The 27,427-nt window shown below is 41.8% G+C and overlaps 3 protein-coding genes across 4 annotated transcripts; 1 reads left to right on the top strand and 2 right to left on the bottom strand.

Annotated features, from left to right (window-relative positions):
• Window positions 1-94: 94 nt before the first annotated feature.
• Window positions 95-15,660, bottom strand: LOC134816621 (N-acetylated-alpha-linked acidic dipeptidase 2-like). 2 transcript variants are annotated; one of them, XR_010160428.1, is made up of 13 exons: window positions 14,994-15,660; window positions 14,570-14,745; window positions 14,221-14,372; window positions 10,816-10,907; window positions 10,439-10,532; window positions 10,134-10,234; window positions 9,668-9,759; window positions 9,069-9,178; window positions 8,583-8,809; window positions 8,217-8,411; window positions 2,748-2,919; window positions 2,073-2,317; window positions 95-908 (listed from the first exon to the last, which is right to left on the bottom strand). XR_010160428.1 is itself a non-coding variant. In XM_063825553.1 (12 exons), exons 1-12 carry the CDS (start codon window positions 15,657-15,659, stop codon window positions 2,196-2,198), a joined length of 2,199 nt encoding a protein of 732 aa, XP_063681623.1. In that variant the 5' UTR covers window position 15,660; the 3' UTR covers window positions 1,522-2,195. The 2 variants fall into 2 exon arrangements, 1 of the variants encoding a protein (XP_063681623.1); XM_063825553.1 differs by lacking the exon at window positions 95-908 and having other exon boundaries at window positions 1,522-2,317.
• LOC134816624 (uncharacterized) lies at window positions 11,124-12,166 on the top strand. The gene is made up of 2 exons (XM_063825557.1): window positions 11,124-11,420; window positions 11,588-12,166. Exons 1-2 carry the CDS (start codon window positions 11,256-11,258, stop codon window positions 12,065-12,067), a joined length of 645 nt encoding a protein of 214 aa, XP_063681627.1. The 5' UTR covers window positions 11,124-11,255; the 3' UTR covers window positions 12,068-12,166.
• A 5,212-nt stretch (window positions 15,661-20,872) lies between the features above and the next one.
• LOC134816826 (uncharacterized) lies at window positions 20,873-27,314 on the bottom strand. Its single transcript, XM_063825821.1, has 6 exons — window positions 27,155-27,314; window positions 25,908-26,091; window positions 25,601-25,711; window positions 25,229-25,324; window positions 22,172-22,302; window positions 20,873-21,452 (listed from the first exon to the last, which is right to left on the bottom strand). Exons 1-6 carry the CDS (start codon window positions 27,288-27,290, stop codon window positions 21,070-21,072), a joined length of 1,041 nt encoding a protein of 346 aa, XP_063681891.1. The 5' UTR covers window positions 27,291-27,314; the 3' UTR covers window positions 20,873-21,069.
• Window positions 27,315-27,427: the final 113 nt, after the last annotated feature.

Raw genomic sequence — 27,427 nt, 5'->3', positions numbered from 1 at the left:
TATTTGCAATGAATCTTGAAAAAGAATTTGAGGTAGAGCCCTGAAGTGGGATAAACAATGAATTTTAAAATATATAGTCAAACAATGATTTGTTATCAGATATACAACATACTTTCAAAGTTTTGCATATTATTAACACATAAAATAATTGCTCAAAAACAAACAGATTCAATGCAAAAGCAGAATAACCTGATATCACTAACCGAAAATCATAATTTTTCGCTGGCAATAATAATGTATTTTATACTCAGTCATCTTTTACTATATGCTTTATAATATCTTACAGAAATACCAAAAGAATTTATTAAAAGTTGATTAATTGATAAAGATTTGCAGCGATTTAACCAAACACGGAGAAAAAACAAAATTGACCTGAATTCTGCACCGTCTACACGCAAGCACGGAAAGATTAATTTATAATTGTTAACCAACGTTATTTACTAGTAATCAACATAAAAACTTAACTTAAACGACGAAAAAACACTCCTAAAAAATCAATAGCCAATAAACACAAAGCTACAATTGATTGAAACTTACTTCAGTACTCGGCATACAATGAAGTTAAAAGATTTGCACTTTAAAATTGGCAGCAGTAAAATTCGAATCAATTAAACTACTTGACATTATGTACAATTAAATGTAATAGCTAGATAAAAACAAATTCATAAATTAATTCAAATAAGGACCTTTCTACTTTTTAATTCTCACCATAAACATAAATATCCCCTGATTGTGATCCAGCACAAATAAAGGTTTTTCTGGTTAAAAGATAATAATCAGATGGAATTCAGGAATCTGGGGGGGGGGGGGGGGGGGGGGGGGGGGGGCCAACCATATTAAAGTATATTAAAATGTAGGATTTTTCCCGATTTTGACCCGGGGATATACTTTAATATACTTTAATATACCTACAATATACTTTATTATATCCCTATCTCCTTGGAGGCCTACATCAAAAATTGTTGCCCAAAATAAGCTTGAAATGCAATTCTTAATCGATTCCAAAAAGTTCTTGAAAAAATATTGAAAACTGATGGAGTTATTTCAATTTTAATGAAGTCATTTTGGCTAGTATTCCGAACCGAGATATTATGTGCAATTTTCCCAATTTTGTTCATGGAGGTCTTTATTTACTTAGTATCCACTATATTCAACAAACACTGAGTTATATCTTTCACATAGAATTAGTCTCATTAAAAAATATTGAAATTTTATCGAATTTGGGCAAAAGCGAATTTGGGCAAAAGCGTATGCCCAAATATGGGCATATTTTTTAAAGCTCATAGTTCAGCCAATTTTTGACCAATCTGGATGGAAATTCATGTACTAGTCCTAAAACAGGCTTATCTTACGAATCTGAGTGAAAAATATAGTTCATCATGTAAATCTTAACGAAGAATATAAATCTTCTAATTGTAGGTATATTAAAGTATATTAAAATGTAGGATTTTTCCCGATTTTGACCCGGGGATATACTTTAATATACTTTAATATACCTACAATATACTTTATTATATCCCTATCTCCTTGGAGGCCTACATCAAAAATTGTTGCCCAAAATAAGCTTGAAATGCAATTCTTAATCGATTCCAAAAAGTTCTTGAAAAAATATTGAAAACTGATGGAGTTATTTCAATTTTAATGAAGTCATTTTGGCTAGTATTCCGAACCGAGATATTATGTGCAATTTTCCCAATTTTGTTCATGGAGGTCTTTTTACTTAGTATCCACTATATTCAACAAACACTGAGTTATATCTTTCACATAGAATTAGTCTCATTAAAAAATATTGAAATTTTATCGAATTTGGGCAAAAGCGAATTTGGGCAAAAGCGTATGCCCAAATATGGGCATATTTTTTAAAGCTCATAGCTCAGCCAATTTTTGACCAATCTGGATGGAAATTCATGTACTAGTCCTAAAACAGGCTTATCTTGCGAATCTGAGTGAAAAATATAGTTCATCATGTAAATCTTAACGAAGAATATAAATCTTCTAATTGTAGGTATATTAAAGTATATTAAAATGTAGGATTTTCTCCGATTTTGACCCGGTGATATACTTTAATATACTTTAATATGGTTGCCCCCCCCCCCCCCCCAATCTGTTCAAGTTTAATTCCCTCCATCAAAATATCCCATAAAAAGCGTCAGAATGACTGAATAAGGCGGTAAGAACTTGGAATGATTGCGGAGTTAAGAGGATAGAACAGCAGTGGCTGCGTGCAGCGCCCATCTGACATACTCAAGCTGGGTGAGTATCTCTTGCTTAGTGGCTGTTGGAGACACGGCGTGAAGCAGCCCCGGAAACCCTGAACCTGGGGTAGACGATTATCTGGTTAATAAATATGGTTTTAAAAGTTTAAGAACAGACAGACAATAATTGTCATTTGGTCAATATTATACAATACTGTCAATATTTATTATGGTGCGGTTTCAGAAGAAAAGAAAGTCGCTGACAAAAATCGAAGATAATATACTAGATATCATTTAAGACCACAATATTACACGATACTGTGTGAGTTTTGACTTTTAAAGATAACAATCATATCATAAATATCTTTTAAGGAAATATAACGTATTTTTTTGTTTTTTGTTTTTTCAAAAAATTACTTTTACCTAAACAAAAAAAAACAAAAAAATGTTACCCCCCCCCCCCCCCCCCCTAATATTAATAACGAGCTATTATTATTTATTAACGATTAATTAGATAATAATTAAATATTTATAATACTAAAGAGCTCTCACCCATGTAAAGGTTAGTAGAAGAGGGGGACACTAGAACATTCCTAGAATAGAACATGGTACCAGGTATCTTCTGATCCACAAGGAATGCTCTGTCAAACTGGAGTATCTTATCATTCGCTCTTCTCACTTCAAGCGCTGAACTGTCGGATGACAATTTGTCTGTTACCTCCGACTGTAGAAGTAATTGTTAGTTTATCTGGAACTTTCAAGCCAGACAAGTACGACAGAACTTGAGAACTTAGGTTAAAACTGTTTTAATGATGTCAACTTCCGAGCAACAACAATGAATTATAGGGGGGGTGTCATGTCCGTCTATGTCCGCCTATGTCCTGTCCTTTTTGGATTCTATGAGACAACGGACGTGTTTTTTGGGACATTGGCGGACACGGACGGACATTGGCGGACTTGGACGGACATTGGCGGACTTGGACGGACATTGGCGGACTCGGACGGACATTGGCGGACCCGGACGGACATTGGCGGACTTGGATGGACATTGGTGGACATTAGCGGACATTGGTGGACATTAGCGGACAAACATTTTGAGGACTGAAGAGTACTGAAGAGTACTGAAGAGTACTGAAGAGTACTGAGGAGGATGGCTGAGAAGGATGGCTGAGGAGGATGGCTGAGGAGGATGACTGAGGAGGATGACTGAGGAGGATGACTGAGAGGGAGGAGAAGGAACAGGAAGACCCAGGAGGAGGAGGAGGACCCAGAAGGAGGACCTAGGAGGAGGAGGAGGAGAACTGAGGAGGATGACTGAGGAGGAGGATGACTGAGGAGGAGGAGGACTCAGGATCAGGAGGACTGAGGAGGACTGAGAAGGATGGCTGAGGAGGATGGCTGAGGAGGATGACTGAGAGGGAGGAGGAGGACTGAGGAGGAGGAGGAGAAGGACTGAGGAGGAGAAGGAGGACCCAGGAGGAGGAGGACCCAGGAGGAGGAGGACCCAGGAGGAGGACCCAGGAAAAGGCCCCAGGAGGAGGAGGAGGACTGGGGAGGAGGAGAACTGTTGAGGACTGATGAGGAGGACTGAGGACGAGGAGGAGTAGGAGGAGGACTGAGGAGGGGAGGAGGAAGAGGACTGGGGAGGATCAGGAAGACCCAGGAGGACCCAGGAGGAGGAGGAGGAGGACCCAGGAGGAGGAGGAGGACTGAGGAGGACTGAGGAGGAGGACTGAGGAGGACTGAGGAGGAGGACTGACGATGACTGAGAAGGAGGAGGACTGAGGAGTACTGAGGAGGATGGCTGAGGAGGATGGCTGGGGAGGATGGCTGAGGAGGATGACTGAGGAGGATGACTGAGAGGGAGGAGGAGGAGAACTCAGGAGGAGGACTCAGGAGGAGGACTTAGGAGAAATGAGAAGGAGGACTGAGGAGGAGGAGGAGGAGGACTGAATAGGAGGAGGAGAAGGAGAAGGACTGGGAGAGGACTGGGGAGGAGGAGGACTGAGGAGGATGACTGAGGAGGAGGATGACTGATGAGGAGGAGGACTCAGGATCAGGAGGATCAGGAGGACTGAGGAGGACTGAGACGGAGGAGGACTGAGGAGGATGGCTGAGGAGGATGGCTGAGGAGGATGACTGAGAGGGAGGAGGAGGACTGAGGAAGACCCAGGAGGAGGAGGAGGACCCAGAAGGAGGACCTAGGAGGAGGAGGAGGAGAACTGAGGAGGATGACTGAGGAGGAGGATGACTGAGGAGGAGGAGGACTCAGGATCAGGAGGATTCGATCAGGAGGACTGAGGAGGACTGAGAAGGAGGAGGACTGAGGAGGATGGCTGAGGAGGATGGCTGAGGAGGATGACTTAGAGGGAGGAGGAGGACTGAGGAGGAGGAGGAGAAGGACTGAGGAGGAGAAGGAGGACCCAGGAGGAGGAGGACCCAGGAGGAGGAGGACCCAGGAGGAGGACCCAGGAAAAGGCCCCAGGAGGAGGAGGAGGACTGGGGAGGAGGAGAACTGTTGAGGACTGATGAGGAGGACTGAGGACGAGGAGGAGTAGGAGGAGGACTGAGGAGGGGAGGAGGAAGAGGACTGGGGAGGATCAGGAAGACCCAGGAGGACCCAGGAGGAGGAGGAGGAGGACCCAGGAGGAGGAGGAGGACTGAGGAGGACTGAGGAGGAGGACTGAGGAGGACTGAGGAGGAGGACTGACGATGACTGAGAAGGAGGAGGACTGAGGAGTACTGAGGAGGATGGCTGAGGAGGATGGCTGGGGAGGATGGCTGAGGAGGATGACTGAGAGGGAGGAGGAGGACGACTCAGGAGGAGGACTCAGGAGGAGGACTTAGGAGAAATGAGAAGGAGGACTGAGGAGAACTGAGGAGGAGGAGGAGGAGGACTGAATAGGAGGAGGAGAAGGAGGGGGACTGGGAGAGGACTGGGGAGGAGGAGGACTGATGAGAAGGATGAGGAGGAGGACCCAGGAGGAGGAGGACTGAGGACCGAGGAGGACCGAGGAGGAGGATGAAGAGGAGGAGGAGGACCCAGGAGGAGGAGGACTGAGGAGGATGGCTGAGGAGGATGACTGAGAGGGAAGAGGAGGAGGAGGAGGAGGACTCAGGAGGAGGACTCAGGAGGAGGACTTAGGAGAAATGAGAAGGAGGACTGAGGAGAACTGAGGAGGAGGAGGAGTAGGAGGACTGAATAGGAGGAGGAGAAGGAGGGGACTGGGAGAGGACTGGGGAGGAGGAGGACTGATGAGAAGGATGAGGAGGAGGACCCAGGAGGAGGAGGACTGAGGACCGAGGAGGACCCAGGAGGAGGATGAAGAGGAGGACCCAGGAGGAGGAGGACTGAGGAGGAGGACTGAGGAGGACTGAGGAGGATGACTGAGGAGGATGACTGAGAGGGAAGAGGAGGAGGGGGAGGAGGAGGACTGAGGAGGACTGAGGAGGAGGACTGAGGAGGACTGAGGAGGAGGACTGACGATGACTGAGAAGGAGGAGGACTGAGGAGTACTGAGGAGGATGGCTGAGGAGGATGGCTGGGGAGGATGGCTGAGGAGGATGACTGAGAGGGAGGAGGAGGACGACTCAGGAGGAGGACTCAGGAGGAGGACTTAGGAGAAATGAGAAGGAGGACTGAGGAGAACTGAGGAGGAGGAGGAGGAGGACTGAATAGGAGGAGGAGAAGGAGGGGGACTGGGAGAGGACTGGGGAGGAGGAGGACTGATGAGAAGGATGAGGAGGAGGACCCAGGAGGAGGAGGACTGAGGACCGAGGAGGACCGAGGAGGAGGATGAAGAGGAGGAGGAGGACCCAGGAGGAGGAGGACTGAGGAGGATGGCTGAGGAGGATGACTGAGAGGGAAGAGGAGGAGGAGGAGGAGGACTCAGGAGGAGGACTCAGGAGGAGGACTTAGGAGAAATGAGAAGGAGGACTGAGGAGAACTGAGGAGGAGGAGGAGTAGGAGGACTGAATAGGAGGAGGAGAAGGAGGGGGACTGGGAGAGGACTGGGGAGGAGGAGGACTGATGAGAAGGATGAGGAGGAGGACCCAGGAGGAGGAGGACTGAGGACCGAGGAGGACCGAGGAGGAGGATGAAGAGGAGGAGGAGGACCCAGGAGGAGGAGGACTGAGGAGGATGGCTGAGGAGGATGACTGAGAGGGAAGAGGAGGAGGAGGAGGAGGACTCAGGAGGAGGACTCAGGAGGAGGACTTAGGAGAAATGAGAAGGAGGACTGAGGAGAACTGAGGAGGAGGAGGAGTAGGAGGACTGAATAGGAGGAGGAGAAGGAGGGGACTGGGAGAGGACTGGGGAGGAGGAGGACTGATGAGAAGGATGAGGAGGAGGACCCAGGAGGAGGAGGACTGAGGACCGAGGAGGACCCAGGAGGAGGATGAAGAGGAGGACCCAGGAGGAGGAGGACTGAGGAGGAGGACTGAGGAGGACTGAGGAGGATGACTGAGGAGGATGACTGAGAGGGAAGAGGAGGAGGGGGAGGAGGAGGACTGAGGAGGACTGAGGAGGAGGACTGAGGAGGACTGAGGAGGAGGACTGACGATGACTGAGAAGGAGGAGGACTGAGGAGTACTGAGGAGGATGGCTGAGGAGGATGGCTGGGGAGGATGGCTGAGGAGGATGACTGAGAGGGAGGAGGAGGACGACTCAGGAGGAGGACTCAGGAGGAGGACTTAGGAGAAATGAGAAGGAGGACTGAGGAGAACTGAGGAGGAGGAGGAGGAGGACTGAATAGGAGGAGGAGAAGGAGGGGGACTGGGAGAGGACTGGGGAGGAGGAGGACTGATGAGAAGGATGAGGAGGAGGACCCAGGAGGAGGAGGACTGAGGACCGAGGAGGACCGAGGAGGAGGATGAAGAGGAGGAGGAGGACCCAGGAGGAGGAGGACTGAGGAGGATGGCTGAGGAGGATGACTGAGAGGGAAGAGGAGGAGGAGGAGGAGGACTCAGGAGGAGGACTCAGGAGGAGGACTTAGGAGAAATGAGAAGGAGGACTGAGGAGAACTGAGGAGGAGGAGGAGTAGGAGGACTGAATAGGAGGAGGAGAAGGAGGGGACTGGGAGAGGACTGGGGAGGAGGAGGACTGATGAGAAGGATGAGGAGGAGGACCCAGGAGGAGGAGGACTGAGGACCGAGGAGGACCCAGGAGGAGGATGAAGAGGAGGACCCAGGAGGAGGAGGACTGAGGAGGAGGACTGAGGAGGACTGAGGAGGATGACTGAGGAGGATGAAGGAGAGGGAAGAGGAGGAGGGGGAGGAGGAGGACTCAGGAGGAGGAGGAGGACTGAGGAGGACTGAGAAGGAGGAGGAGGAGGAGGAGGACTGAATAGGAGGAGGAGGAGGGGGACTGGGGGAGGACTGAGGAGGAGGATGGAGGACTGAGGAGAAGGATGAGGAGGAGGACTGAGGAGGAAGAGGAGGAGGATGAAGAGGAGGAGGACCCAGGAGGAGGACCCAGGAGGAGGACTCAGGAGGAGGACTCAGGAGGAGGAGGAGGACTGGGGAGGAGGAGGACTGTTGAGGACTGATGAGGAGGACTGAGGACGAGGAGGAGGAGTAGGAGGACTGAGGAGGGGAGGAGGAAGAGGACTGAGGAAGATCAGGAAGACCCAGGGGAGGAGGAGGAAGAGTAGGAGGAGGAAGCATCTAAATGTTATTTCCATTTTTGTCCGTTTTTGTCCATTTTTGTCCGCTCTATTTTTATGTCCGTTTTGAAAATATAGGGTACCGAACGGACAAAAACATGATCCCCCTATAACAGCAAAAATTGAACATTTTATTTAGCAATTTAGGTGTCCATTAATGTCCGCCTATGTCCGCCTATGTCCGTCTATGTCCGCCTATGTCCTGTCCTTTTTGGATTCTATGAGACAAGCGGACATAGACGGACGTGACACCCCCCCCCCCCCCCCCCCCCATTATAAAAGATACGAAGCTAAAAGACACAACTAAAAGACACAACTAAAAGACACAACTAAAAGACACATTATATACACAACACACCTTGAAAGTGTTAGCGGCTCTCCCCAACTCAAACAAGGTATTATCCAATATGTGAATCAGCTCCTCGTCAATGTCCAGACGAGTGAAGGTCTGTAAGATCTTAGGTTTCAACATATCCCACCATTCTTGTATTCTGTTTCCGTATTCCACAATTCTGCCGGGTACTAGGGCCGGCTCACTTACCCCGACAACTAACTGGAATATCGGGTATTAATAATTAACTTAATACTTAATAATTAATATTATATATATTAATAATTAACTTAATACTATTGAGAACTGACTATAGAAACCTTGGAATAGTCCTACTTATTGATTAAGCGTTTATACCAATTAATTACGTACATTCATAGCAATCATTAGTACCTGCGCTAAACTTGAGGCGACTTTAGCTAAATTCTTGTAATCCTTGTCCACGACCTCAAACAACTGCTGCTCATCGTAGATAGTATGATAAACATCAGCGTACGACTGGCAGTTAACGTTGATCACACTGACCCCCGCGTAACAATAGAACCCGTACATGTCGGACCCACTACCGGACAGATCCAGTCTCTGGAAACCCTCGTTGTTCACAGCACCCAGTACTGTGCCTGGGAGGGTGTTTTAGTTAAGGCGCACTTTATTTGGGGGATACATTTAGAAGAAGTGGAAACTTAGAATCAGTTGTGATGATGTAGATGTTTTTATCTCGATAATTTAATTACTCAGTAGTATAGTTAATATGATACTAATATATTATTATGGTAGTATATAATATAATATTACGTAGTATATAACATTATGTATAGTGTTTGAAAAGCATTAATATAACATTATTATATGTAGCAGGTAAATAATATCACACAGTACCAGTGAGGTTCTGGTAGAGAGGCGAGCCAGTAGCATCCACCCTCAAACACTCTCCCCCCTCCGCAATGTCCGTGTTAATGTAGACCACGCCCCGGTGCTCCAGTAGCGCCCTGTTCAAGAAAACAACAATTTCAAGAAAACAACAATTTTATTTAGTATCAATTAAAGCAGACAAAAATATATTTCATATTATATATATATATAACTAGCACGAACTTTAGATCAAATATCTAGGGGGACAAGAGATTGACTAGAAGGTATATACCTGTTCTCCTCTACCATATATATAACTAGCACGAACTTTAGATCAAATATGTTGGGGGACAAGAGATTGACTAGAAGGTATATACCTGTTCTCCTCTACCATATATAACTAGCACGAACTTCAGATCAAATATGTTGGGGGACAAGAGATTGACTAGAAGGTATATACCTGTTCTCCTCTACCATATATCACTAGCACGAACTTTAGATCAAATATGTTGGGGTACAAGAGATTGACTAGAAGGTATATACCTGTTCTCCTCTACCATATATAACTAGCACGAACTTTAGATCAAATATGTTGGGGGACAAGAGATTGACTAGAAGGTATATACCGGTTCTCCTCTACCCATTCCAGGGAGCCGATCAGACCCCACTCTTCTGCGTCCCACGAGGCTAGCTTTATCGTTCTTCTAGGTCTCCAGCCCTGGAAATAGTGATTATAGGTCTCCAGCCCTGGAAATAGCATAGTTGGTCAGTACGCACTGTACGAACTTTTAAAAGGTGCCGAACTGTACGAATTTTAAAAAGCTGTCGAGGAATTTTTATTGTTCTTCTAGGTCTCCAGCCCTGGAAATAGTGATTAACACTGGACTTTATATCAGTGGGGACGTGTGAATCGTTCTAACATTATTAGTAAGGGGTATATTCAATTATAGTTGACAAGTCATTCGACTTTCGAGAGGGCAAAACGTGCCTCTTACTATTACTAACCTTGTGATATATTATTATTATGAATCAAATCTTAGTGCCCAAGTTCTAACCACCTATTATTTAAGTATTTACACTATCATTACTTACCTTATTGAGAAAGTGTGAGAGGGCCCTGCCAGCCTCTATGACAGCTGCTGTACCACTACTCGGATCTATTGCTCCGTACGTCCATGCGTCTCTATGGTTACCTGGATAATGGGAAACTTGGAGAGGGGAAACACAAAGAAACATTTGGCGGAATAAGTATAATTGTTTTTCCGTTGTTGCATCGGAAATTTGGTGAAATATTTGTAAAATGTAGGATACACGAAAGCATTATTTAAATAAAATAGTAAATCAAAATGTACTGTTCCATTACACTCATCATTGGAATCATTGTAACCTCAACTCACCTAAGATTACCCATCTATCAGGTTCTAAAGATCCAGTGATTGTCCCAATAACGTTCGTTATATTAACTCTTCTAATATCCACATTTACCGTTACCTTTTAATTAGTTGATTAATTAGTTAACTGATCAATTTAAAAGCATTTGGTGAACTCATTTTCTATGCTGGTAGTCGATATCTGCACCTTGGTTATTGCAAAGAAATATAAGAAATAATATATGGAGGAATAAATGAAATAAAAGTCATCAAAATCTTGAGATTCTGGTAAGTACTCCAGATCACACTACTTGACAAAATAACACGTGTTTTACACTTTACTTGTACAGTCCGCGCCATTCCAGATCATTTTACCAACATTCAACAAATCCTCTTAGTCTCACCTCAAGTTGTGGTCCATCTTCAGCCCCAGTTCCGATACCAGATGACGTGTTCCCTAGTAACCCCGTCTGCCACTCCTCTGGTAGCTTTAAACCTGAAGAGAGTGGGAATATTGGATAACTTTAAGAAATTAAATACATCGCATCAAAGGTTATTCCTCCTTTCCATACTGATAATCTGGTTGATAAGCTAATGAAGGTAACTAGGTAGGTAACTAAGGTAACTAAACAGGTGCGAGTAAAATTTGATCGTCTTCCGTTAAACCTATTCCATTAATTTCGTTAAATCATAATCAGAACATAGACTTCAACTCCCTCCACGAGAGGGACTGGAGCTGAAGGAGGAAACCCTTCAACTCCCTCCACGAGAGGGACTGGAGCTGAAGGAGGAAACCCTTCAACTCCCTCCACCTTCTTCATGGTCAGAACTGGAGAAGATTCTGATGGAGACACTGTCTCTCGTGAAGATACAAGCCGTCTCGTCTGCTCAGAACATCGCCGAGATAAAAAATAGTCTGGAAAGATTAGAAGATAGAATCGGAATGTTGGAATATAAAGTTGACTCTCAAAAAGGCTTGATAAAGAAAGTGCAAGGGGATCTTACCACGGTAAACAGTTAACAGTAAAACATCAGACAAGTTGATTGATTAGGCGGTTGTTAATTAGCCGCGTAGAACATGTTGAATGTTAATTATTTTTACCACCAACTTGATTGTTGATGAAATAAATACTTAATAATAGTTAATTTATTTCTCTGTAACCATAACCTCACCAGGTAAAGGGTAGACAACAACAAATGACATCTGAAGTACGGCTCATCTCTCTCTACAAGATGGTGGATCAGACCAGCTATGCGGACGCTGGCCGTGATGCTGACCTCATCGTGGATGGACAGTTCATATTTGACAAACGTGCCATTGAAAGCATACAGACGTACCCGAAAACTAATAATTATAGCCCCAACAACAAACTGACCATTCATCTCGGCGGACTTTTCCGCATCCACCGAGTAAAAGTCTGGAACGTAAGATTTTGCTGCCAGGAGCAATTCGTTGGAACTCGGATTTTTGCTGACGTTCAAATGATAGGTGTAGCAATAAGTGCTAAACCCATTTACCAGTTCGATGTACCGGAGAGTGACCCGACTTATGCCAGAGAGATAGTTCTACACCAGAAACTTGCTAAACACTTACATATCCTTGAAGTTCAGGTCTGGGGCTCAGGACCTTATGATCCGGAAGACCTTTTCGCTTAGGCTGTAAATGATTATAGTCCTCTCCAGTTTGTATGTGTAATGTAATCTTAGTCTTTGGTTTATTTTTATAAAGAATTATACTTCTACCATCACTTTTATGACTTATCTGCATTTTGAGTTACTTTGAAAAATATCTCCACAGACCACGTTTCAAGTGATTACCTTACTCGGGAATATTATAGCGGGTTAATTTATGACTGGGAAAATTAATGACCGGGAAAAATATGGCGGACTTTCCCAAAACCCGCCAAATTATCCCGGTCATGTATTTACCGGTGGCCGACCTTTCAAGTTTTTTTTCAGAGGTCAACAAATTTTCAACCGAAATTTCTGTTTTTGTTACTTGTTAAAGAAGTTATTTCAATTTACAGTTATTGATATTACTCAGAAATAGAAAAAAAAGACACGTCTATTTTATAAAGGAAAATAAATCTAAGCAATAATAAGTCAAATCTTCATTAAAGCGTATTCTCATTCTCATTATCGCTAATGTCCCCGCCATTATCATTATTGATATCCCCCTGAGCTGCTGACCATCAAATTCGAAGTTGTATTGTTGTCTTAACAAGACTTTCATTTTGTCCGCTAATGGGGCTACTGCTCTGAAGGTCAGCCGGAGCTTAATTTCCTGCCCACCGCTTGGTATTGGGGAACGTCTTGGCTTTGCATCTTCAACTGCTCCAGTAATCAATCCACCGTGGACCATGAAATAGTGGCACAGTTTACTCACTTCTAACGGGATGTGGCCACAAGTTACTTTAACGGGAAAAACTCCCTCTTTCTTTAGTCTACACACTGCACACGAGAAGCGATCACTATTTAGAGACATTATTATTATAATATATATATATTTTTTTTAAATCAATAAACTTTCAAATTGTTACACAAATACATCATTTTATTTCAAAGAAAATATCGCCGAATGACCTTACATGCCTTGACAAGTGACCGAGTGTAAACAAAATAAGGGACACCGAAACACCAGTTGACCAGTAAACTGATCATAGCAATTACATCGGGCCCTAAATGCACCTATAAGTGAAGCGATGCTGCAACCAAGGCCAGGCATGCTAGGTTTATTCCATTGAACTAATTTAAAGGTTACAGCCTAAAATATAAATATAATAAATAACAATGTACCATAAATCATAATTATAAACACACTTTATTTAACATATTTTATTAATTATACTTTTTATCAATTTATATTTAGACAATATAGTTACATTAAGGTAAATTGTTTAACTGTCAGAGGATGTTATATGGTCGTTTAGAACTGTCCAGAGGTACTTAATTAAATGGGTTTTAAACACGGATGGCCTTGAGATTTCCCTTAATTCATAAGGGAGTTTATTCCAAAGAATGTGTGCTCTGTAAAAGTAAGACTTAGATATGCCTGAACATCTGGTCTGGCTTGACGTAAGGTTTTGTGGAACTTGAGGAGAAATGTCACTAATCATACTGAGATCGTCTAATCGTCTAATGTTATATATTATTATTATTTTCGTTTTCTTCTATAACATATAAATTGTTTTCTTCTCTACAATTCACTGATTCATGGGCAAGAGAAGTGAGAATCATGGTCCACCCTGAAATCTGATTTCTATAACCAAATTGTGATTTTTATAACGAAATTATGGTAGCAACCGCCAATAAAGTTACAGCCCTCCATCCACTGCTTCAAAAGTCTTCTCTAGCACATATGAGACTTCAGGTAAAATATGATGATCACCACCCCCTTGGAACCCCATAATCTGAGTCGGCGGGTTTTTTTATGACTGGTAAAATTTTTGACCGGGAAAAATATGGCGGAATCTTCCAAAACCCACCACTTTATCCCGGTTATAATATTCCCGAGTAAGGTAAACGTAATTTCAAAAATGCGTGTGTGATATTCTTTTAATTGAAATTTGAGCAGTGCAATGACATTGTGACATCATTGTGACATCTTGAAATCTCTTGTTTAATCAGAAAATACTGTTTAACTAGATTAAATATTACTAATATATGACAGAATATGCAAATGATCAAACTCCCTAAAAATTGTAACATACAGGAAATTCATACTTTAATTCAAAGATGTATTAACCCTGCATTATATTAATTAACCATGCATTATATTAATTAACCCTGCATTGATCTCCACAACTAACCTGTGTTCACTGACAAGGCTCGGAGCAGCACCATAGCATCGTCTCCAGTTATAGGCTGTGATATGATAGCAGCTGAATACAACTCTCCGTCTGCTTTAATGAAACTGTTCTCCACTGAGGGCCAGCCGAGTGTGTCTGTGTCTCCGTCTGAGCTGAAAGGAAATGTAGGGAATGTAGAAAATGTAAGAAATGCAGACTGAAGATGTGATCGTAGAAGAAAATATCCGGATATTATCTAGTAGACAGTTTTGTAGAACAGAACAGACACAAGGGTAAATATCTGTTCCCAAATCTAAATTATAATCCGATTATCATATTATAAACCTGAAATATAAGAAATAAAACTCACAGGCCGACAGTGCCCCGCTCCCCGGAGGAACTAGGGGCGAACTCAGACAGAGGGAACCGTTCCTTGTTTCCAGGGTCAGCTAGATCCTTGAACAGGACAATTGCCAGGGCTCCAGCTTCAGCTGCATTCTGCACTTTGTTCCCACGGAATATTCCTCCGTATCGTGCTAGAACTACCTATAGGGAGGGTAGTGTTGGAGGATAATAATATGTTATAATAATGTAGGACGGAGCGTATTATGTAAATATTAGGTATAATATTATGTATTATATGTATATACATCAATGCATGTATAAAACTTTATGTTGGTGCCAAATCGTGTGCTCAGTATTTTACTTCTGCTATTATTATCAACTTTCATGATTAACATAAAACTGAGTTCAGCCAAAATTTCAAACTAAATACCCGCAATGTTTTCACTGACCTTGCCCTCTATAGTGATGTTTTGATCTTGCAGCACCTTAAAATCAGACTTAGAAGCATAGTTAGCGTAAACAACAGGCCCCTTCACAGTTCCTGGCTTAGAGTGAGCGTTAAACAGGGGTGTGGTGGGATTATACTTCTCAAACTCGGTCAATGGCTTCTCTATCCTTCTACAAGTGTGCCTCACAACACCTGACGAATCAAACAGTTTTACTACATTCGGCTTGTTTTTGTCTGGATATGGTAACCGGATTGAATAGTTTTTTAACTCGACACTGTCAAAGGCAAAGTCGTGGAATTTTTTGGCGATGTACTGGGCAAGTTCGTAGTTTCTGGGCGTGCCAGCGAGATGAGTATGCTTTGTAAGTTCAATGTGATACTCCCTTATCTTGGCGGGGTCTATAACGCTGGCTATATTGTCTATCTTGTGTTCTGAGGCTGGTTTACCGAAGCTGACTATCAAAATGTGAGAGAAAAAGCCAGACGAGAAAATAGCGACAATAGAAAAGACTATGACGCAGAGTTTGATGTAGTTGAAAGAAGGGGACTGTCGTCGGGAGCCAGACAGGAGGAGGTCTTCGTCGTCATAGTCGTCACTGACGGACTGAACAAGGTGACCGTCTCCCCTGGACGACTGGAGGTTGTACAGTCGTCTCCTGTCACCCATACCTAAAGGTGGGTTGGTGGGGTTAGTGGGGTCTATTGTCACTCATACTTAAAGGTGAAGTTAGTGGGGGTCTCCTATCACACATACTTAAAAGCGAGGTGGTGAGTATATAAGGCACTAACTGAAGCTCAAATACAATTCCTTTAAGAAGAAAAACGAATCAGAATAGGGATCAAGATCGATGCGAATTTCTAAAATTGCGGAAACTGGAGAGTGGAGAATCACTCAAGAGTTGAGTAATTGAATAAAAACTGTCAAAAAGGGAAGCAAGAAGCGATTAAGTTCCCTACAAACTTAGATCTTCTTGCATATCACTCCATCAATTCTAATCGACTTCCATTTTCTTAGCAATTTTCTTTTTCTCCTTTGATTCCTGTTTTAACCTCTTTCTTTTAACAGCCTCTGCAGACGGTGTCACATCTTCAATTCGCACTACCAATTCTGGCAATTTATCCATATTAACAAACGGTAAGGTGGGTGAAACTAGCACACTGAATGTTACATCTGTGTCAGCAGGTATCCCTGCTATAGCAACCTTCTTCCTGCCCAGACAAGATGATAGATATAAAGAGACTTGTCCCTTGACCAGTGGAACCTCTCTCAACCCACACAAATATAATATGTGATCGAATATCCTCGTCGGGATCAAACTTTCTTCCACAAAAACAGCCTGAAATTTGAAATCTTTTTCGAACAGTTTCGTTACACAGTTGATACTGAAAATAAGTTCACGATCCTTTTCCAGGCGATGCCCAAAGTTACGTTTACCTCTGTTTTCATTCAAAGATGAGTCTACAACACAGGCTGCACCGTATTTCTGACAAATGTGATGTTTTATAACTAAAAGTGAAGATTCTATGGCAGTTTCAGAATGCCTCGGCCACCGAATCTTAAAAGGATTATCCAGCACATGTCTCTCAGGCTTCTTAGCTTGTTTTTGAGCGAGAGATTTCCTTCTGGATTTATTGGTGAGAGGAGTGTTGTTTGCTGACATGGTGAACCAGATTACATCACATTAGCCTGAGAGAGATGTTCAGACTCAAAATAAAGGCATGGAAAATGGAAACAGCAATCTTGGATTAAATATGAAATTACAAGAGACAAAGGTAATATTGAGTAATATGATCAAGACTCGACCTGCAATGAAATTAAAAAGGTTGAGATTTAATGTCTCTATAAGATCCCACCCATACTAGACGCTAGGCAATCAAACACGATTTATCTTAAAAGTATACAATAGCAGGGACTTTTTAATCAATACGTTCAGTCATAAATTAATGAATATGAATAGATAAACGAATAAATAAACAAATGAATATGTCACTTAAATTACATACAGCACCAGTTCTTCGCGCACGTCATATTATATGCGACTCAATCTTATGACTTCGTGTGACAAAAAGAAAAGCTGAATGTCTCGCTTATCTGTACACTGAAATTCGTACACAATAACACACGATAACAGAGCTAGAGCTGTCTAAATCTGTATCCTTTGTACCTGAACTGTAGTTATAAATATAATTAAGAGCCTTTTGTTACCGTCATGATTTAGTATCAAACATTTCCATTGTGTTACACGACAGTTTGAGCAGCTCCAGGATCGAGCCGACAGATACTCGGAGACATCTGAGTTCGGATGAGGATATTGTCACCTGTAACACTGGTCCGCTCACCTTCAGGTCACGTGTTACGCCTGGTTTGGTATTTTTAATATTTTTTTATTTTAAAAAAAAATATTTTATTTACAAAAGCATAATAAATTACTTAAATCATTGCTACGCAAATACTATAGCTAGCAAGTATCACAGTTTAAATGAATATGTACCTACTATTAATCAATGTACCTACAATTAATGTTAATGCTATTTTGAAATTTCCATGATCACAAATACTTCAAAACAAGTCTAAAAAAGAAAAGACCATGCGTCTCTTTCTGGAAAACCATGACGTGTCAAATGAAATACCTGATTTTCTGGGTTCCTTGTCGGCAGCAACACTTCTCATAGCTATAGTGGCTAGTCGTTCCGAGGGAAAGGGTAAAGAAATACTGCAACTGTATGGAACCATTCTGCTTATAAAGTATAGGGTATTAGAAATACTACAACTGTATGGAACCATCCTGCTTATAAAGTATAGGGTATTAGAAATACTGCAACTGTATGGAACCATTCTGCTTATAAAGTAAAGGGTATTAGAAATACTACAACTGTATGGAACCATTCTGCTTATAAAGTATAGGGTATTAGAAGTTGCACGTCATGATTCTGTTAAAGATACTGCAACTGTATGGAACCATTCTGCTTATAAAGTATAGGGTAAAGAAATACTGCAACTGTATGGAACCATTCTGCTTATAAAGTATAGGGTATTAGAAATACTGCAACTGTATGGAACCATTCTGCTTATAAAGTGAAGGGTATTAGAAATACTACAACTGTATGGAACCATTCTGCTTATAAAGTATAGGGTATTAGAAGTTGCACGACAAAGAAATACTGCAACTGTATGGAACCATTCTGCTTATAAAGTATAGGGTATTAGAAATACTGCAACTGTATGGAACCATTCTGCTTATAAAGTATAGGGTATTAGAAATACTGCAACTGTATGGAACCATTCTGCTTATAAAGTAAAGGGTATTAGAAATACTACAACTGTATGGAACCATTCTGCTTATAAAGTATAGGGTATTAGAAGTTGCACGTCATGATTCTGTTAAAGATACTGCAACTGTATGGAACCATTCTGCTTATAAAGTATAGGGTAAAGAAATACTGCAACTGTATGGAACCATTCTGCTTATAAAGTAAAGGGTATTAGAAATACTACAACTGTATGGAACCATTCTGCTTATAAAGTATAGGGTATTAGAAGTTGCACGTCATGATTCTGTTAAAGATACTGCAATTGTATGGAACCATTCTGCTTATAAAGTATAGGGTAAAGAAATACTGCAACTGTATGGAACCATTCTGCTTATAAAGTATAGGGTATTAGAAATACTGCAACTGTATGGAACCATTCTGCTTATAAAGTAAAGGGTATTAGAAATACTACAACTGTATGGAACCATTCTGCTTATAAAGTATAGGGTATTAGAAATACTACAACTGTATGGAACCATTCTGCTTATAAAGTATAGGGTATTAGAAGTTGCACGACAAAGAAATACTGCAACTGTATGGAACCATTCTGCTTATAAAGTATAGGGTATTAGAAATACTGCAACTGTATGGAACCATTCTGCTTATAAAGTATAGGGTATTAGAAATACTGCAACTGTATGGAACCATTCTGCTTATAAAGTATAGGGTATTAGAAATACTACAACTGTATGGAACCATTCTGCTTATAAAGTAAAGGGTATTAGAAATACTACAACTGTATGGAACCATTCTGCTTATAAAGTATAGGGTATTAGAAGTTGCACGACAAAGAAATACTGCAACTGTATGGAACCATCCTGCTTATAAAGTATAGGGTATTAGAAATAATGCAACTGTATGGAACCATTCTGCTTATAAAGTATAGGGTAAAGAAATACTGCAACTGTATGGAACCATTCTGCTTATAAAGTATAGGGTATTAGAAATACTGCAACTGTATGGAACCATTCTGCTTATAAAGTAAAGGGTATTAGAAATACTACAACTGTATGGAACCATTCTGCTTATAAAGTATAGGGTATTAGAAGTTGCACGACAAAGAAATACTGCAACTGTATGGAACCATTCTGCTTATAAAGTATAGGGTATTAGAAATACTGCAACTGTATGGAACCATTCTGCTTATAAAGTAAAGGGTATTAGAAATACTGCAACTGTATGGAACCATTCTGCTTATAAAGTATAGGGTATTAGAAATACTGCAACTGTATGGAACCATTCTGCTTATAAAGTATAGGGTAAAGAAATACTGCAACTGTATGGAACCATTCTGCTTATAAAGTATAGGGTATTAGAAATACTGCAACTGTATGGAACCATTCTGCTTATAAAGTAAAGGGTATTAGAAATACTGCAACTGTATGGAACCATTCTGCTTATAAAGTATAGGGTAAAGAAATACTGCAACTGTATGGAACCATTCTGCTTATAAAGTATAGGGTATTAGAAATACTGCAACTGTATGGAACCATTCTGCTTATAAAGTATAGGGTAAAGAAATACTGCAACTGTATGGAACCATTCTGCTTATAAAGTATAGGGTATTAGAAATACTGCAACTGTATGGAACCATTCTGCTTATAAAGTAAAGGGTATTAGAAATACTGCAACTGTATGGAACCATTCTGCTTATAAAGTATAGGGTAAAGAAATACTGCAACTGTATGGAACCATTCTGCTTATAAAGTATAGGGTATTAGAAATACTGCAATTGTATGGAACCATTCTGCTTATAAAGTATAGGGTATTAGAAATACTGCAACTGTATGGAACCATCCTGCTTATAAAGTAAAGGGTATTAGAAATACTGCAACTGTATGGAACCATTCTGCTTATAAAGTATAGGGTATTAGAAATACTGCAACTGTATGGAACCATTCTGCTTATAAAGTATAGGGTAAAGAAATACTGCAACTGTATGGAACCATTCTGCTTATAAAGTAAAGGGTAAAGAAATACTGCAACTGTATGGAACCATTCTGCTTATAAAGTATAGGGTATTAGAAATACTGCAATTGTATGGAACCATTCTGCTTATAAAGTATAGGGTATTAGAAATACTGCAACTGTATGGAACCATCCTGCTTATAAAGTAAAGGGTATTAGAAATACTGCAACTGTATGGAACCATTCTGCTTATAAAGTATAGGGTATTAGAAATACTGCAACTGTATGGAACCATTCTGCTTATAAAGTATAGGGTATTAGAAATACTACAACTGTATGGAACCATTCTGCTTATAAAGTATAGGGTATTAGAAATACTGCAACTGTATGGAACCATTCTGCTTATTAAGTAAAGGGTATTAGAAGTTGCACGACATGGTTCTGTTAAAGATACTGCAACTGTATGGAACCATTCTGCTTATAAAGTATAGGGTAAAGAAATACTACAACTGTATGGAACCATTCTGCTTATAAAGTATAGGGTATTAGAAGTTGCACGACATGATTCTGTTAAAGATACCTACGCTGTTTTTACTAACAGGGTAACTATCATTTTAAGTTGGGATACATTGCGTAGTGTGTGTAATGAAACATTGAACTGTGATAAGAAAATGAACTAATAAAATATCAATTAAATCTGTATATTACATTATTAAGAACTTAATACTTTAATATGATATAATCATATTCAACATACAAAACTGCATAACATATCGAAGATCAAAAATGCAACAATTTTACCAACAAATAAAGAAATGGAATCACGAAAGATTTATTTTCGACGCAAAGTAGCTTATTCACTCATATTTTTCTACCTGCCTAATACTGATATTGAATCTTGTCCTCGGCAAAAACTTTCTGATCCTCTCCTTCAACTCTTCAGCAGATAAGGACTTATCAATCTTCTCTAACCGGTCTGAAGACAAGCCATCAACAAACTGACTTATCCAGCGCGGTACATCCGACCCAACATTGTGATCCTCCTCACTTTTCAAGTCTGAACTACTAACCACCTCATGCTCGCATGTTCTCACATGGTATGAGGTGAAGACCTTAGGTACAGCGTGGTATGCCAGACGAGAGGGTCCAGACAGAATGATGATATCTCCGTGCGTGAGGAGGAGGGAGATGGGAGGGTCAGACTTTGTTGTTCCTCCCACACAGAGTATTCCCGGTAAACCTGGTTATTTGAGGGGTTATTTGAGGGGTTATTTGAGGGGTTATTTGAGGGGTTATTTGAGGGGTTATTTGAGGGGTTATTTGACAGAATGATGATATCTCCGTGCGTGAGGAGGGAGATGGGAGGGTCAGACTTTGTTGTTCCTCCCACACAGAGTATTCCCGGTAACCTGGTTATTTGAGGGGTTATTTGAGGGGTTATTTGAGGGGTTATTTGAGGGGTTATTTGAGGGGTATTTGACAGAATGATGATATCTCCGTGCGTGAGGAGGAGGGAGATGGGTGGGTCAGACTTTGTTGTTCCTCCCACACAGAGTATTCCCGGTAAATCTGGTTATTTGAGGGGTTGTTTAAGGGGTTGTTTGAGGGGTTATTTGAGGGGTTGTTTGCGGGGTTATTTGAGGGGTTATTTGAGGGGTTATTTGAAGGGTTATTTGAGGGGTTATTTGAGGGATTATTTGAGGGGTTATTTGAGGGGTTATTTGAGGGGTTATTTGCGGGGTTATTTGAGGGGTTATTTGAGGGGTTATTTGAGGGGTTATTTGAGTGGTTATTTGAGGGGTTATTTGAGGGGTTATTCGAGGAGTCGAATATAATTGACAACACTAAATTTTCACGGTCGTATTCGTACTTTATACGTTTTTAGGATCAATATCAGAGCTTGATCAGGTAAATTCTTAACTGATCTGGATAAGAAATATATTTGAAAAGCCCGCATACCTAAGCTAATCGATACAAGAGGCTTGCTCAGATCCCACTCAAGTTCATCTGTGTGGAAGGAGAGAGTATCTCCTGGATGATAAAAGTTCATTATTGCTGAGTCTGGCTTCACGTCACTGCTGACTCTCAGACTGAAATCAAGAGTTTAATTACTCTTATGATAACATGAGTTACACACCTCGTCAAACTCGGTATGTAACTCGTTTTATCAAACTCGTTGGATAAAACTATTTTCACGACTCAAAGTTGTGAAAATAATGTTATCACATTATAAGCAGTGATGTAACTGCTTATTCTTTTAGAACCAACTATCTCTACTATAATTCAAAGAATTATTTATGTTGTCTGTATGTACGACCGCCCACGTGCAAATTAGATGAGAAATATGAACTTGCGTAGTTACCACGGTAACGAGGGTATTTGAGTTATTACACGCGCGCACGTGCACGTGCAATGATTGTTTTAACGTCATTTTGATCGGTTTTGTTGATATTACGCTGTGTTAAGTAAGAGCAACATTTAAGTCGGCTGTATCTTTGGTTGTGACGGATATTTTTTGACGCGATTTAAACTTATTAACAAAAAATACTATTAGCTTTCTCCCTGTCACCTGTGACCACGGGTTTTCTAGTTATTATATAATGCAAGCTGGAGTAATATTAATGTGTTAGTGCGTAACGTGAGGATATTATTTTAACTTATGTCTTTGAAATCAATTTTTATAGTGCAAATTTAAATTCAATTACTATCTTGTAACCTTTGGGGGGGGGTCCAACCCGATCATTTCCGATCATTCCGATCCCGATTTTGGCCTCATCAACCCTCATATCGGAAAAATCGGGAAAATTTAAATCTTTCCTCTGAGGTTTCTAGGCGATATATGTAGCTATTTCTGTACTTAAATATGACAAGAAATCGATTGGTGGTGGTCCCAGAACCCCAAAATGGTTTCTAGTTCCAAACAAGAATCGTTTCGTCCGAAAAACAACACACTGTCGTATCAACTCTTGTTTGACAGAAACATCCACCCCGGTCCACAATTGAAAGAGGTACGGTTGGTAATAACAATAGTAACAAATAGGGAACGCTTTAGTAACTTTTGATTTAAATTGTCTCCACAATTTGTAACAGGCTATCTGCAGAAATGGGTAGCACGGTTAATGACCATTGACCATGGTCCTTTCTCAAACTTCCAATCCTCAGTTAGATACAAAGAATAGTCTACACAATTTTAAATAACATTAAAAGAGAGGAGGAGGAGGAGAAGGAGGAAGACTGAGGAGGAGGAGGACTGATGAGGAGGAGAAGGACCCAGAAGGACAGAGGAGGAGGAGGAGGACTGAAGAGGAGAGGGAGGACTGAGGAAGAGGAGCAGGATTGGTGAGGAGGAAGAGGAGGACTGAGGACGGGGAGGAGGAGGACTAAGAGAACGCGAGGGCTAAGGACGAAAAGGACTGAGGACGAGGACGAGAGCGAGGACTGAGGAGGAGGACTGATAAGAAAGAGAAGGAGGAGGAGGACTGAGGATGAGGAGGAGGAGAAGGAGGACTGGGGGAGGACTGAGGACTGAGGAGGAGGACTGAGGACTGAGGAGAAGGAGGACTGAGGAGGACAGAGGAGGACCAGGACGAGGACTAGGAGGATGAGGACGAGGACTAAGGACGAGGACTAGGAGGATGAGGACGAGGACTAAGGACGATGAGGATGAGGACGATGACTAAGGACATGAAGAGGACGACTGAGGAGGAGGACTGATTAGGAGGAGAAGGAAGAGGAGAAGGAGGAGGAGGTTGAGGAGGAGAACTGAGGAGGAGGAGGAGGAGAAGGAGGAAGACTGAGGAGAAAGAGAAGGATTGGGGAGGAGGAGAAGGACCGAGGAGGACTGAGGAGGAGGAGAAGGACCGAGGAGGACTGAGGAGGAGGAGGACTGAGGAGGAGGAGGACTGAAGAGGAGAGGGAGGACTGAGGAAGAGGAGCAGCTGATTGGTGAGGAGGAGGAGGACTAAGGAGGAGGAGGACTGAGGAGGAGGAGGACTGGGGAGGACTGAGGAGGAAGAGGAGGATGACTGAGGAGGAGGATGAGGAGGAGGACTCAGAAGGAGGACTCAGGAGGTGGACGAGGATGAGGAGGAGGATGACGACTATGAGGACTCAGGAGGACTGATGGGGAGGAGAAGGAGGAGGAGGATGAGGAGGAGAAATGAGGAGGAGAAATGAGGAGGAGGAGGAGGAGAAGGAGAAGGAGGAGGACTGGGAGTAGGACTGAGGAGGAGGAGGGGACTGAGGAGCAGGGTGAGGAGGATTGAGGAGAAGGACGAGGACGAGGACGAGGAGTCAGGAAGAGGACTGAAGAGAACTGAGGAGGAGAAGGACTCAGGAGGAGGAGGAAGACTTAGGAGGAGGAGGAGGACTGATGAGAAGGAGGAGGAAGACTAGGGAGGAGGAGGACATGTAAATGTTTTGTCTGTTTTTGTCCGTTTTTGTTCGCCCTACTTTTTTTCCGTTTTGAAAATATAGGGTACCGAACGGACACAAAACATGATCCCCCAGCCAAGCATGTGTTACGATACAAATGTACTTGACTACTACTGGTATACATTTAAGGTGCAGTGTACTAGTGATATCATGGTATGTTTTAAGACCGGACCACAAAATATAACCCGGTACCTAGTGTTGTACTAATACATAATAACAAGTAACAGGGATAAAATTAATGAGCAGAAACAATTTAACAATCGATGTCACGTCAAAAGGCCAAAGCACTCGGGTCTGGGAGTACATGACAACTCCAACTAGTAGTGAGCATACTAATAAGCCCCTGCAGTGGAAAAACACATAAAACATACTATTGGAATGTCCAATTGGTTTGTTTTCTTATAACAATATAGCATATGTAGGGGTTCTGGTTGAATTATATCACTTCTGAGAGGTTTTAGAGATCGATTCTGTAAATTTCTCAATTTTCCGATTTTTCCGATTTTTCCGATTCCGATTTTGGCCTCATCAACCCTCATATCGGACATCGGGTTGGACCCCCCCCCCCCCCCCCCCCCCAACCTTTTCACGACACTGTAACCAATATCTGCCAGATCGTCAGGAAATTGAGACTTGAACCCTGTCCGATACTCTCGCTTAGTCCAGTCAAAATGATAGCTGCAAAGGAAGGTTTAGATTAGATAAAGTAAGCTGTAAAGTAAGCTGTAAAGTAAGCTGTAAAGTAAGCTGTAAAGTAAGCTGTAAAGTAAGCTGTAAAGTGAGCTGTAAAGTAAGTGCAAAAGAACGCATCCTACTCCTAGTTTTTGAAAACTATTCAAGTCATTATTAAACTCAATTATCACCTCAAATTACTTTTTCATCTAGAAAATTAAGATGTATCATGTACCTATACTGCATATCATTGAAGTGGAGGATTATGATGGACATGCTTACCCATTTGAAACCCAGCGGAGTTTATCAATGAGAAGATGTTCTTGATCGTCTGTAGTAGACCAGTAACTTTTGCTTTCAGGGCAAGTTATTCCAAGACAACTTAGATTTGACCTGCACAAGATTTCTAACGTTCATTAATCTTTGAAATCTAAAGTTATCATTCTAAAATCAAGTGGGTGGGTGCCTCGTGCTACAGTTTGTAAGCTAACTTTATAAAGGTCGGTAAAAAGATGAAAATTACAAATCCTAGTACTTGACAAAAACTATTCTACTCTAAAAAGTCTTCGGATAAAGAAAATAATAAAACCTAACATCAGCTCCCCATTTATCTTGGACTTGGTAGTCTAACAGCAGTTTGCTCAGTAGATCTGTAAGTCCATCAGGTGAGAACGCTCCCTTCACAACCAATAGACCGGGGTAGTTGGAGTGAGAGTAGACAGACCAAGAGGATGGAGGGGAGAGGTGTTCAGAGGGTGGGTCGCTACGGGGTTCTGGAGATAAGATAATTAGGGGGCCCTGATGATAAGATAATTAGGGGGCCTGGAGATAAGATAATTAGGGGGCCCTGAAGATAAGGTGATTGGGGGGCCTGGATATAAGATAATTAGGGGGCCCTGGAGATAAGATAATTAGGGGGCCTGGAGATAAGATAATTAGGGGGCCCTGGAGATAAGATAATTACGGGGCCTGGATATATGATTATTAGGGGGCCTGGAGATAAGATAATTAGGGGGCCATGGATATAAGATAATTAGGGGGCCTGGAGATAAGATAATTAGGGGGCACTGGATATAAGATAATTAGGGGGCCCTGGAGATAAGATAATTAGGGGGCCTGGATATATGATTATTAGGGGGCCTGGATATAAGATAATTAGGGGGCCCTGGAGATAAGATAATTAGGGGGCCTGGAGATAAGATAATTAGGGGGCCTGGATATATGATTATTAGGGGGCCTGGAGATAAGATAATTAGGGGGCCATGAATATAAGATAATTAGGGGGCCTGGAGATAAGATAATTAGGGGGCCCTGGAGATAAGATAATTAGGGGGCCTGGATATAAGATAATTAGGGGGCCCTGGAGATAAGATAATTAGGGGGCCTGGATATATGATTATTAGGGGGCCTGGAGATAAGATAATTAGGGGGCCATGGATATAAGATAATTAGGGGGCCTGGAGATAAGATAATTAGGGGGCCATGGATGTAAGATAATTAGGGGGCCTGGAAATAAGATAATTAGGGGACCTGAAGATAAGATAATTAGGGGGCCCTGGATATAAGATAATTAGGGGGCCTGGATATAAGATAATTAGGGGGCCTGGAGATATGATAATTAGGGGGCCTGGAGATATGATAATTAGGGGGCCTGGAGATAAGATAATTAGGGGGCCCTGGAGATAAGATAATTAGGGGACCCTGGTGATAAGGTGATTAGGGAGCCCTGGAGATAAGGGGATTAGGGGCCCTGGATATAAGATTGCAAGTAGAGGGTGAAATCAAGGAATTTTCCGTAATATGGTGAAATGACGTGTCATTTGGAAGTTATTATACCTCTTTTGAAATTTTGTTCAAGAACTAAATTCCGGCAGCATTTTTGACAACGTGTATCCAAAACATTTTTCAAGTCCGCATCTTTCTTCTTCAGACTTTTAAACGTTATCTTCAGGATGTCTTGGATTTCTTCCATTTACCATTGGTATCCTCTACAGATAAGTAAATTAAATTACTTATAATTATATTCGTTTCTAGCTTCGTTTACATCATCTAGTTCAAATCAGAAGTAAAGTGTAGCATTTTCAATCGTTTGAATTCCTTGAGTATTTA

This window comes from Bolinopsis microptera, chromosome 6 (genome assembly GCF_026151205.1).
Source record: "Bolinopsis microptera isolate Bmic1 chromosome 6, MBARI_Bmic_1.0, whole genome shotgun sequence".
NCBI classification, from domain to species: domain Eukaryota; kingdom Metazoa; phylum Ctenophora; class Tentaculata; order Lobata; family Bolinopsidae; genus Bolinopsis; species Bolinopsis microptera.
The sequence above is the reverse complement of the archived record's forward strand: the minus strand, read 5'-3'. Positions and strand labels throughout refer to the sequence as shown.

Bases quoted from the DNA above. Each gene is read 5' to 3' on its own strand.
- LOC134816624 (XM_063825557.1), top strand. From the start codon at position 11,256: ATGGAGACACTGTCTCTCGTGAAGATACAAGCCGTCTCGTCTGCTCAG. The intron at 11,421-11,587 runs GTAAACAGTTAA...TAACCTCACCAG, and splicing joins TGCAAGGGGATCTTACCACG to GTAAAGGGTAGACAACAACA.
- LOC134816621 (XM_063825553.1), bottom strand. From the start codon at position 15,659: ATGGGTGACAGGAGACGACTGTACAACCTCCAGTCGTCCAGGGGAGAC. The intron at 14,746-14,993 runs GTCAGTGAAAAC...CCCTCCCTATAG, and splicing joins ACATCACTATAGAGGGCAAG to GTAGTTCTAGCACGATACGG. The intron at 2,318-2,747 runs GTGAGAGCTCTT...CGTCTACCCCAG, and splicing joins TTCTACTAACCTTTACATGG to GTTCAGGGTTTCCGGGGCTG.
- LOC134816826 (XM_063825821.1), bottom strand. From the start codon at position 27,290: ATGGAAGAAATCCAAGACATCCTGAAGATAACGTTTAAAAGTCTGAAG. The intron at 25,712-25,907 runs GTTTTATTATTT...AATCTTGTGCAG, and splicing joins AAATGGGGAGCTGATGTTAG to GTCAAATCTAAGTTGTCTTG. The intron at 25,325-25,600 runs GTAAGCATGTCC...CTTCCTTTGCAG, and splicing joins CTCCGCTGGGTTTCAAATGG to CTATCATTTTGACTGGACTA.